The following is an 11,776-nucleotide window of genomic DNA, read 5'->3' as shown; positions in this document are numbered from 1 at the left end:
ATGTAGTAAATTGTAGACTGGCCACACATATCAATAATATACTTGCCTTTAAAAAATCCATGTTCTTGTTTTTATTATGAAATGGATGTTGTTTTTTAGTTAGTTTTTAGCTACTTTGTATGTAATTTTGTAAATATAGTTGAGTAGTATTGTATGTTCATCCATTATCCTCTTACATACGTTTCACCCTCCTTAGTGATCATCGGAGAGGCTCTATGCTCTGCTTTGACCAGACCAGTCAATTTTAATGTGTGAATGGCCGTCAATTGATATACCTATATTTGTTGGATATCACGTCAATATGGTTGGCATAATGATCTAATCAACGATTTTTTTAAATACAAATCAAGGTCATGAGATACCTCATTTTAAAGGTCTTCTAGTCGCTTTTTCAACGATGCAGTAATTTTAATATTTATGTTTACAAGGTTAGCCAAACCTGTTGGTTTATTTTTGCAATTAACGTGTAATAAATGTGTAGTAATGTACAATAAAATTATAAGAAATATGATTTACCACCTTCTATAATCATCTAATGAGAAAGACGGGTAGTAAATTCTTCCCTAACAGAATTTAGTTTAGTGAATGAGTTTTATTGTAATTACATTTTAATTAACTAAGTACCGGGTGTCCCAATAAGAATGGTTCTCGGCCATATCTCAGGAACCGTTTATAGTACAGCTTTGAGAAAAAAATATTTACAACAAAAGTTGCCTCGGGAAAAGCCTGGAAATTATTTTCATAATTGTAGATCCACCGCTAGAGGGCGCAATTGAATATCAAAAATTAAAAAATCAAAATTTTACAAAATTTACCTAATGAAATGGCACTGGAAATCCAATCATCGCCTTCTTCATAAAATACTGCGCATATTTGATTTCACAAGTTTAAGTCTGCCCTTGTAAATAAGAAGTGGGGGTGAGTGGGAACCTTCTTATGAAAAAATGGCTGTACGTCCGGTTCTGCTAAATCGAATTTTTGCATACTTGGTCTTTTGAAAACAGCTCTTTTTCGTCAATGTAAGTGTCTTATTTTCGAAATAGTCTAATAAGTAATATGCCAGCTAATAGGCGTTATTTAATTATTTTCGGAAATCCAGTTTTCTTTGGTGAATATTAAATACAAGTATGCATTTTTAATCCTGTATTACAAAATTAGACCAAATTAGCAACATAATAACGAAAACCGCATGTCGATACCTTTCTTCTATCTCGAGATATCTTAAGAAACGTGTGAATTTTAAACAACTGTTAATGTCAACGGTAAACGAAGTTAAGGAAAAGTATTGTGCTATGGAAAAAAACAGAAACATTTTCCAGATGTAAACGTATATAATTAATTAAAACAACAATAAGACAAACAACACTATAAAATATAACAAAGAAATATAACCAACTACTAACTTACTGACGACCTAAATGTTTAAATTTTTGCTCATCATTTTCGATGCAAGCATTTACTCTTTCAAGAGTAGATTGAACAGAAGTCTCAATTTCTGCTTTCGCAATGCTTTGAATGGCGTTTCGTGTTCTTTAGATTCTAGATCATGTTTTCTCGAGTAGTGGGCCTAGCGGAAAAAACAAGGTCTTTTATCCGTCCCCATATTCTTTGTTATATTTTATAGTGTTGTTTTGTCTTATTGTTGTTTTAGTTAATTATATACGTTTACATCTGGAAAATGTTTATTTGTTTTTTCCATAGCGCACTACTTTTCCTTAACCTCGTTTACGGGTGACAGTAACAGTTATGTTTAAAATTTACACATTTCATAAGATATCTCGATATAGAAAAAAGGTATCGACATGCGGTTTTCGGTATTATGTTGCTAATTTGGTCTAATTTTGTAATACAGGATTAAAAATGTATACTTGTATTTAATATTTTCCAAAGAAAACTAGATTTCTGAATATAATTAAATAACGCCTCCTAGCTTGCATATTACTTATTAGGCTATTTCGAAAATAAGACACATTGACGAAAAAGAGCTGTTTTCAACAAGACCAAGTATGCAAAATTCGATTTAGCAGAACCGGACTTACAGCCATTTTTTCATAAGAAGTTTCCCACTCACCCCACCTCTTATTTGCAAAGGTAGACTTAAACTTGTGAAATTAAATATGCGCAGAATTTTACAAAGAATACGATGATTGGATTTCCAGTGCCCTTTCATTAGGTAAACTTTGTAAAATTTTGATTTTTTAATTTTTGATATTCAATTAAGCCCTCTAGCGGTGGACCTACAATTATGAAAATCATTTCCAGGCTTTTCCCGAGGCAACTTTTGTTATAAATATTTTTTTCTCAAAGCTGTACTATAAACGGTTCCTGAGATATGGCCGAGAGCTATTCTTATTGGGACACCCGGTACATCATTTTGGTTAACCCTGTAGAAATAAATATAACATCATATCGTTGTAAAGCCGATTAGGAGACCTTTGCGTTGCTAGATACCGGCTGATATAACTCTTGCTCTAGTGAAGGCTTATGCTGGTATCATTATCAGTTGTTATAGTTTATTTTTCAACCAGGAGGAGTGAACTAAAAAGACAATTCACACCCAAGAAAGTCACTAGAATAATCCCCAAATACATCTTTTTTTTTGGTTGATCATGTCGGCCCTCGACGGTAATCCATAAATATTATATTATATTAATACGTCGCTAAAGAGTTCTAAAAACAACTGCTTTGTATATAAAAGCAGACTTAAAATCTAAAAATTAAAGCGATAACGCAGAAAATACAAAAAATCGACGATATAACTTAAATAACCTATGAAATGCCAATTGTGTTAAAATTTGATTAATGTGATTAGTGTCAAAATTTTATAACAGTGGAGTAAACTTGCCTACGGTTGGACCAATTACAAACAAGTTTTACAGCGCGGTAAATTTGAATCACTCCTCTTGGTTTAAAAACAAACCATAGTATTTTCAGATCAATGATCATTAGTTTATTTAAAATATTAGGCTTTCTATAGAGAATGTCGACATTTTTCTACTAATCATCAACTAAATTTTAATCTGTATTTCTTAAAAAAAAATACTTATATCATAAACAGAATTCAACAGACAAGACTGAATAGTATAGAAACATTTTGGAAGAAGTTGTATATTTTTAATTTGCAGCTAAATACATATTAACACTAAAATTGTATATATCTTTTGTTGCACAGTTTAGATTATAATTGACCATTGTTTGAAAATAATTCTAATAAAAATTTTGAAATCTGTGTTTTTAAATCTTTACCTACCTACTTCATTCAAACTTTTATTTCAAAAAAATTGATAAATATGTACCTACAGTGTGTTTCATCGAAAATTTTACCCCCTCCCCCGGAAACTCAGAAACCAAGAGTTTCTTCACAATTTAAAAAAACACGTCAATTTATATTGGAAGGGGGACGAATTTTCATGCAGAATTAATACCCTTAAATGTAAACCCCTAGTTTTTTTAATAGCAAGTGTAGTCGAGTGATACATCGTTTGAAAGGTATTTTTTTCTCTACACGAGCCTCTATTATTTTTTAATCTGCGGAATAAATTTAAAGCTAATTTTGGATTTAATGAATTTATAATAAATTTGTTAAGTCCAAAATTATCTTCAAACCTATTACGTAAATTAAAAAAAATAGAGTGTCGTGTAGAGAAAAAAATTATCTTTCAAATAATGTGCCACTCGACCACACATGCTATTAAAAAAAAAGTGGTGGTTGACGCGGGGCAGTAAGGGGTTATATTTGAGGCAGTGGTGTCATGGCAAAATAAGTAGTGCCGGAACGCACTTTCCTTAACTTTTTTACAAGTAAAATATTACTCTATGTTTTTTTAATACAAGTTACGTCTACATATTTTAAAATGTATATGCATTTGCTATTTGCTTAATTCAAAAATATTTAAATTCTGGAATTTTGCTTGTTTATTTTATCGAATATAGTTGCTGTATCGATATAGAGAGAGCGTTTTCTATAATCCGTGTTTTATTTACAAAACCTAAATTCTCTATTTATTTATTTTTTCTTTTCTTAACCAGTGCCGGAACGGCGTTCCGGCACCATGACAACACTGATTTGAGGGCATTCATTTTGCATGAAAATTGTAAAATTGTTTTGTTAATTTGTCTTTCATGTTTATTCGGAAATGTCTTATTGCTTGAAGTAGAAATCATTACTTTAAGTTAATTAGCTAGATCTTGTTTTCTATAAACTAAATTAGATAAAGTAATAACAAAAAAATAGTTTTTAGCGAACCCACACCCTCAGCTGGCTTCTTAGCGAAACTTCTAGAATTTACCAACATTCACCAGAAACAATCAGAATCGATTCAAAAACGGTCACGTCAGTCACCATCGCAAGCACCTCCATCCACAGCATCACATTCTCCACATCCTCAAGTTCCTGCACCACATCCATCACATGCCATTCCATTACCACCACCTCCACAACACTCTCAACTACACCCTCTCTCGCCTCCTCCCTCATCGATACTTCCCACCAACCTATCACAGCCTCAATCTTACCAGCCACCACCACAATTACCTCCTCCTGCAGCACCAGTTCCTGCCAGGACCAATCAGCAAAAAGACGAGTTCTATTCGTTTCTTAATACCAGAAATAGGACATCCATTAGTAAACCCCAAGCAGAAATTTTAAAGAAGGCCTTTGAAAAGAATCCATTTGTTGATAATGATACGAAAGAACAGTTGGAGGCAGCAACCGGGTTGCCTGGACGAGTTGTGAAAATCTGGTTTCAAAACAGGAGGAGAGAAAATAAAAATAAGATTAAATATGGAAATTTGACTTAGGAGCTTAATACTGGTTTTATGAAATAAATAGAAATTTGATACATAAATATAGTTTTAGAAGTTTTAAGTTTTAGAACACGATTGCCGTATAATTTGTGCATTTTAAATAAATAACATTCCAATCAGCTAATGGTCCTATGAAATGAAAAAATATTACATATTTTTAAACTTTATTTATCTGTTGCTCGGTATAGATATTCGGTATATTTGCATTTATATTTTTTAAATATCAAAGTAGGTATAATACATCTAAATGTCAAAAAGGAGTTATAAGGACATTATTGCGTCAAAAAATATTTGGCATTGACGAAAATATCAACTATTAGAAAAAATAATGCAGACAAGATAACGGGCAAATGCCCGTTTGCATGGGCAAAAAAAAAACAAGCAAATAGGCATGATAATTGGCTGTGCTATTGTTTACACGGACCAAATTTTTCCTCACATTTGACAAAACCTTCATATTTCAATAAGGTGCTGAAACTGTTATTGTACCTATTGTACCTATCATGTTTAAGTTAAATATTTAATTTAAGTAAAATATTATAATTGTGTTTATATCGGATTAAGCCTATAATTGATTGTAATGAAAATTACATTTTTACCACTCCGGAAATAGTGTTCAAAAAACATTATTTTAGAATTGCGTGACAAGAGTATCACAATCCCCAAACAATGGCTGCAATCGACCTTTGTAGCAATTCCCAAAAAGTCAAGTGCAATAGCCTGCTCGGATCACAGAACAATATCTTTAATGAGTCACACACTTAAAACATTTTTGAAAATAATACACAGTAGAATTGTTAAAACTCTCGAATATGAAATCAGTGACACGCAATTTGGCTTTAGAAATGGTATGAGCACACGAGATGCTTTGTTCGGCTTGAATGTGCTGGCCCAGAGATGCATGGACATGAATCAGGATGTGTACTTATGTTTTGTAGACTTTGAAAAGGCATTTGATAAAGTTCAACATAAAAAGCTTGTAGATATATTAAAAAGCAAAAATATTGACAGTCGTGACATGAAAATTATATCTAATATATATTGGAATCAAACTGCCAAGGTAAGAGTTGACAACCAGGACACCCAAGATATCAAAATATAGAGAGGAGTCCGTCAGGGTTGCGTGCTGTCTCCACTACTTTTCAATGTCTACAGTGAAGCGGTATTTCAAGAAGTGCTCTCAAATTCAATAGAAGGTATATCTATCAATGGAGAAGTTTTGAACAACTTACGTTTTGCAGACGATACAGTAATAATAACAGATAACAACAATGATTTACAGAACGTAATGCAACGCCTTAATGAACGCTGTCATGAGTACGGACTGAAGATGAATTTAAAGAAAACTAAATGCATGATCATAACTAAATCAGCACACGTAAACATCCAATTAACTATTGAAGATACTGTGATTGAGAGTGTGGATAACTACAAATACTTAGGAACATGGATAACATCAAATGTAGACCAAACCAAAGAAATTAAGACACGTATTGAAATAGCACGTGCATCATTCATTAAACTTAAAAAGTTTCTTTGTTGTCGGGATATAAGGTCAGAACTACGCCTAAGGATGCTTCGATGTTACGTGTTCTCTACTCTTCTTTATGGCTTGGAAGCGTGGACGTTGAAACAAGTCCATTTGAATAAGTTGGCCGCCTTTGAATTTTGGTGTTACAGAATCCTACGAATATCATGGATTCAAAGAATGTCGAACGTGGAAGTAACTAGAAGGATAGGAAATCAACCGGAAATAATACTGTCAAAAGACGAAAACTTGAGTACTTGGGACATGTGACATGTGAGAGGGCAAAAATACTCATTATTACAACTTATTATGCAAGGCAAAATCCGAGGAAAGCGAAATGTGGGAAGACGAAGAACATCCTGGCTTAAGAACTTACGGGAATGGTTCGAATGCAGTAGTGCAGAGATATTTAGAGCGGCAGTCAACAGGGTCCGCATTGCCATGATGATTTCCAACCTTCGATAGAAGATGGAACTTAAAGAAGAAGAAGACAAGAGTATAACCGACAAAGTTTTTGGTGCTGGCATATGCACATGTATGCAAGCCAATAAAGAGCGAAAGAAGAAGTCGGGAGAGGGAGGTGTTATGTCTTTTCAAAATTGACAATGGACTTATTTGGACATGGTACGCATTTGGCTGAAAACATCTGAAGGTGCTTTTTGTGCCATTGAGACATCAAATTCTGATTATTTTGTGCCATTCTGTATTATTTGTATGTGAATTAGGTATTTGTGTATGTGTGTTCGTCTATTGTGTTTATGTTTTGTGTGTTGTATATGTATTGTTTTTGATTGTAGACGATATGTTTCCGACTGTTTTAATCCAGACCAACAATACTAACTATACCAACAATAGCGGATAAAGACAGTCGAAGACATATCGACTATCATCATACACAACACATAATGCAACACAAAATATATAAACACAAGACACGAATACCCATATACAGTGATGAGCACGCTAATAACCGGCAAAATAGCTCAAAAAATGGAAAACGTTAATAATGCATTGCGAAACAAAAAGAGATGAAACTAGTGGAGGTGGAAATTATCGTTATAAACATATTCATTCACATTACATTACTTAGTTTCCCACCTTTAGACGTCTATGACAGGAGTATTTTATAAAATTCTACTGTCACAGTGACAGTTGTCATACTCCTCCGATACGTCTAAAGGTGGGAAACTATGTAATGTAATGTTATTTTAGACGTTTATAACGATAATTTCCAACTCCACTAGTTTCATCTCTTTTTTTTTCGCAATCTATTATGTTTTCCATCTTTTGAGCTATTTTGCCGGTTATTAGCGCACTCATCACTGTATAATACGGCAGAATTACGCAAAAGATGGAAAACACATTAAGTTGTGAGATAAAATGAAATGAAACTAGTGGAGTTGGGAGATTTAGCGATAAAAACCTAATCATTTACATTCTACTTATTGTTTCCCACCTTTAGACGTATCGGACCAGTTTGGCAACACAGTGACAGTTTTACTTGACATACTCCTCTGATACGTCTAAAGGTGGGAAACAATAAATTAATACAATGCAAAAGTATAGTTTTTATCGCTAAATCTCTCACCTCCACTAGTTTCATTTTTTTTATCTCACAAATTAATATGTTTTCCATCTTTTGCGCCATTTTGCCGGTTATTGGTGCGCTCATCACTGTATAAAGTTATAATCCACATACAAATAATACTCGCATAGTATTTTTTTTCAGTCAAAAGCATGGCTGTTCTCTCAAACACCGCACCCAAGTAAATCAACCGTTAATTTTGAAAAGACTTAACCCCCCAAGAGCTTTGTTGGTTATACTTTTTTAACGCAATTCTCAAATACTGTTTTTTGAAAACGATTTCCGGAGTAGAAATCGGAATATTAGGTAAAAATGTAATTCTCAACATTTGAGAATAAATTGAAAATAATGCGACAATTTTTCGAAAACTTATTGCCTGGTATACATAATTTCCGAATGGAAACAAGTTTGAGAAGAAAATTTATCCCAATTAATGTGACATACATTTTTCAGCGTCAAAGTCAACAGCACAGTTTAGAAAATATTCAGACGAAGATATTAATAAAATATTAGTTAAAATTATTTATAAATACAGTTTTATTCATGAAATAATCTTACCGAAGTACATTCGAGTGCTTAATATTGCCGATTTTTATTCTCCTCATGATAATTTGACATTAGATGCAGAACTAAAGTTATACTAGTTACTGGTTTATTATGGTTCATTTTCTTAAATGTAACAGTTGTCAAAACTAGTAAATTCGTTGTAAATTAACAGAACCAATTTACATGAAAATATTCCCAGTATAATAATCTAGGTAGAAAATACCCGGTATAATAATAATCTGATTGGACAGAAATAAACACGCGATGAAAAATCTTACTACACGATTAGAAATTAAAATAATTAATTCATAATCATTAACCCATTCGCTGCCGATCACGTTCCAGTGATATGGTTACTTCAGTAAGGTGCCGTTAACGCGCCTTCGAATGATGTGGTTACTTCAGTCAGGTGTCGTTCAACAGAATGGCTCCTAGTCAAGTTCCATTCTCTTAGATAAGCAGCGAATAGGTTAAAATTAATTGTTGCTTAATCCCATACAAAACACAATACTCCATAATATGTAAATTTTCTGAGCTTCAGTTTTCTGTACTCATATTTGCAACTGACACAATTTTTTTCAAAAATTTAACTTAACCTCAATATGTAAATTTTTTATTCTTTTTCTTACTTTCATAAAGTATGCTAGCTCTTGTTCTTTCTTCTATTGCCTTCTTGTTAGATGTCAATGATATCACTCCATCTTTTTAACATTATTTGTAAGCACATTCTCTCTGTTGAATGAGTTTGCAATGCTGTTCACACTAAAAGACAAAATCGATATTATCAAATATTTTCGTTTATGCTCATCATAATAGATGTTACTTTGGTAGCTAATAACTTGAAGTAGAATATAAGCAGGAGACATTCGCTGGCCATTCCATGTGTGGTTTTGTATCAGTTGTTAGAGTGTCTGACGAAGCAGAGATGCAGAAATAATATATAACACTCTATTGATACCGATTCTAACATGGAAGGTTTGACGAATTGTGCTCTTATGTTTATGCGCTTCACAAAACTCTATCTATTGACACTTACTAACCATCGTGAGTTAGTTAATTTTGTTAGGCATTTAGTGTAGGAAACAGAGGTTGAACCTTGCAAAATGGACACAAGTCCGGTTTTATTTTTTTTTTCTGGTATATCAAGGGGTGCTTATTATGAGACTAACATTTTCTTAAAAAATTTCGCCCCGGAACCCCCTTTTCATCCCTTTAAAGGGGCTAATTTGTGGTTTTTGCGAAACGTAGTCCTTCCTGTACATTTTTCAAAAAATTTACTTAATAGTAAAATGAAGAGGACTATATTTCCTACTATTTATTTTCCGATAGCATATGTCTATCACCCACCGTTTAGCGGGGGTGGCGCCTCAAAATTGACAAATTAAAAAAAAATGTTTTAAAAAAATATATATTTTTCCCTAACTGTAATGAAAATTAAGAAGAAACCCTTCAGCAATTAATCACAAATAAGTGGCTGATTTTTTGGTATAGGTTTTATTTCAGGACAATTGCAAATTTTTTAATTACAGGGTGTTACATTTTAAAAAACCCGTTTTATACCTTCTGAACCGCCTATGTTAGAGTAAAAAACTTTCAGCGATTATCCATATACTAATGTTATTAACAAATTTCTATAATACACCCCAATTTTTTTTCCGAAACCACCCCAAAAAAAAGGAGAATTAATAAAGAAAGTGATGTTCTTGGAATCCTTCACACACCATGCCCTTTATTAAAATGATTCATATATCATTTTGTGCACGTTATTATTACCCATGCATGGACACCAAAAGCGATTTCTTGATGCAACCCCTGTAGCCAAAAAATAAATAAATAAGGGGGGGTTGAAAAATTTTTTTTTTTGCTTTTTGGCCCACATCGACTTATGCTCAATCAATAGGGTTTTTCATAAATATATATGATTATTGCAACATCCCTGCGGAAACTACCCCTATCCTTGAAAATAATCTGCAGAAACTAACCCTATCCCTTGGAGAGCATGTTTTTACGATTTTCTCATTACCTATGCATTTTTTTAAAACAAACCTTATACAGAATTAAAGACCACTATTTTCTCTACAAATAAGGTCCTATGCATTTTTTTCGTATAAGCAACCGTTACGGCACAGTGGCGGCGTAAACCTAAGAAATGCTTTGGCGGGCTCCAGTTTTGGTTTTTTTTCGTCACCTATTCATTTTATTGATAACGTACTTATGGAAAATAAAAGAATACACTGTCTGCTATACATTATGAATTATGCATATTTTATTTTCTTTGCACCCTAAAGCCACAGTGGTGGCCCAAAATCAATTTTTGATTATTTTCTTTATTAATTCTCCTTCTTTTTGGGGTGGTTGCGGGAAAAATATGGGGGTGTATTATATAAATTTGTAAATAACACCAGTACATGGATAATCGCTGAAAGTTTTTTTACTCTAGCATAGGCGGTTCAGAAGGTATAAAAAGGGGTTTTTTAAAATGTAACACCCTGTAATTAAAAATTTGAAATTGCCCTTAAATGAAACCTATACCAAAAAATCAGCCACTTATTTGTGATTAATTGCCGCAGGGTTTCTTCTTAATTTTCATTACAGTTAGGGAAAAATACATTTTTTTAAAACATCTTTTTTTTTTAATTTGTCAATTTTGGGGCGCCACCCTTGCTAAACGGTGGTTGATAGACATATGCTGTCGGAAAGTAAATAGTAGGAAATATAGTCCTCTTCATTTTACTATTAAGTAAATTTTTTGAAAAACGTACAGGAAGGGGTACCCATTCGCAAAAACCACAAATTACCCCCTTTAAAGGGATGAAGGGGGTTCCGGGGCGAAATTTTTTAAGAAAAAGTTAGCCTCATAATGAGCACCCCTTGATATACCAGAAAAAAAATAAAACCGGACTTGTGTTCATTTTGCAAGGTTCAACCTCTGTTTCCTACACTAATTAGTGTTTTTGATACTTTATTTACCGATTTAATTTTTGTCAAATATCGGTCTAATTTATATTTTTATAATCAATTTGGCAATTGCGTTTAAAGCTATTTCAAACGTTTATTTCAAAAAACTGGTATACTTATATTAAGCTAGGCTCTTTAACTCTGCAGTATTTTTATTTTGTAAATATATTGTAAATTATAGCCGAATCAATGTTTTTAATTGTTGCACGAAATACAACATCAAATATAGTATGAGAATCAACGTTTTCTTTTGAAACCTATATTTCATACCTATATTTATTTAGAAATTACTATTTAGTACCAATATGCATTAATCCCCCATTTTACGTATCTAGCAGATATGAATCTAGCGG

At 32.8% G+C, this 11,776-nt stretch overlaps 1 protein-coding gene across 1 annotated transcript; it reads left to right on the top strand.

Annotated features, from left to right (window-relative positions):
- Window positions 1-397: 397 nt before the first annotated feature.
- Window positions 398-4,800, top strand: LOC126882529 (homeobox protein Hox-B4-like). Its single transcript, XM_050647496.1, has 2 exons — window positions 398-402; window positions 4,242-4,800. Exons 1-2 carry the CDS (start codon window positions 398-400, stop codon window positions 4,798-4,800), a joined length of 564 nt encoding a protein of 187 aa, XP_050503453.1.
- The last annotated feature ends 6,976 nt before the right edge of the window (window positions 4,801-11,776 follow it).

This window comes from Diabrotica virgifera, chromosome 3 (genome assembly GCF_917563875.1).
Source record: "Diabrotica virgifera virgifera chromosome 3, PGI_DIABVI_V3a".
In the NCBI taxonomy this organism is placed as follows: domain Eukaryota; kingdom Metazoa; phylum Arthropoda; class Insecta; order Coleoptera; family Chrysomelidae; genus Diabrotica; species Diabrotica virgifera.
Note: the sequence above shows the minus strand (reverse complement) of the source record. Positions and strands in the feature narration are given on the sequence as shown.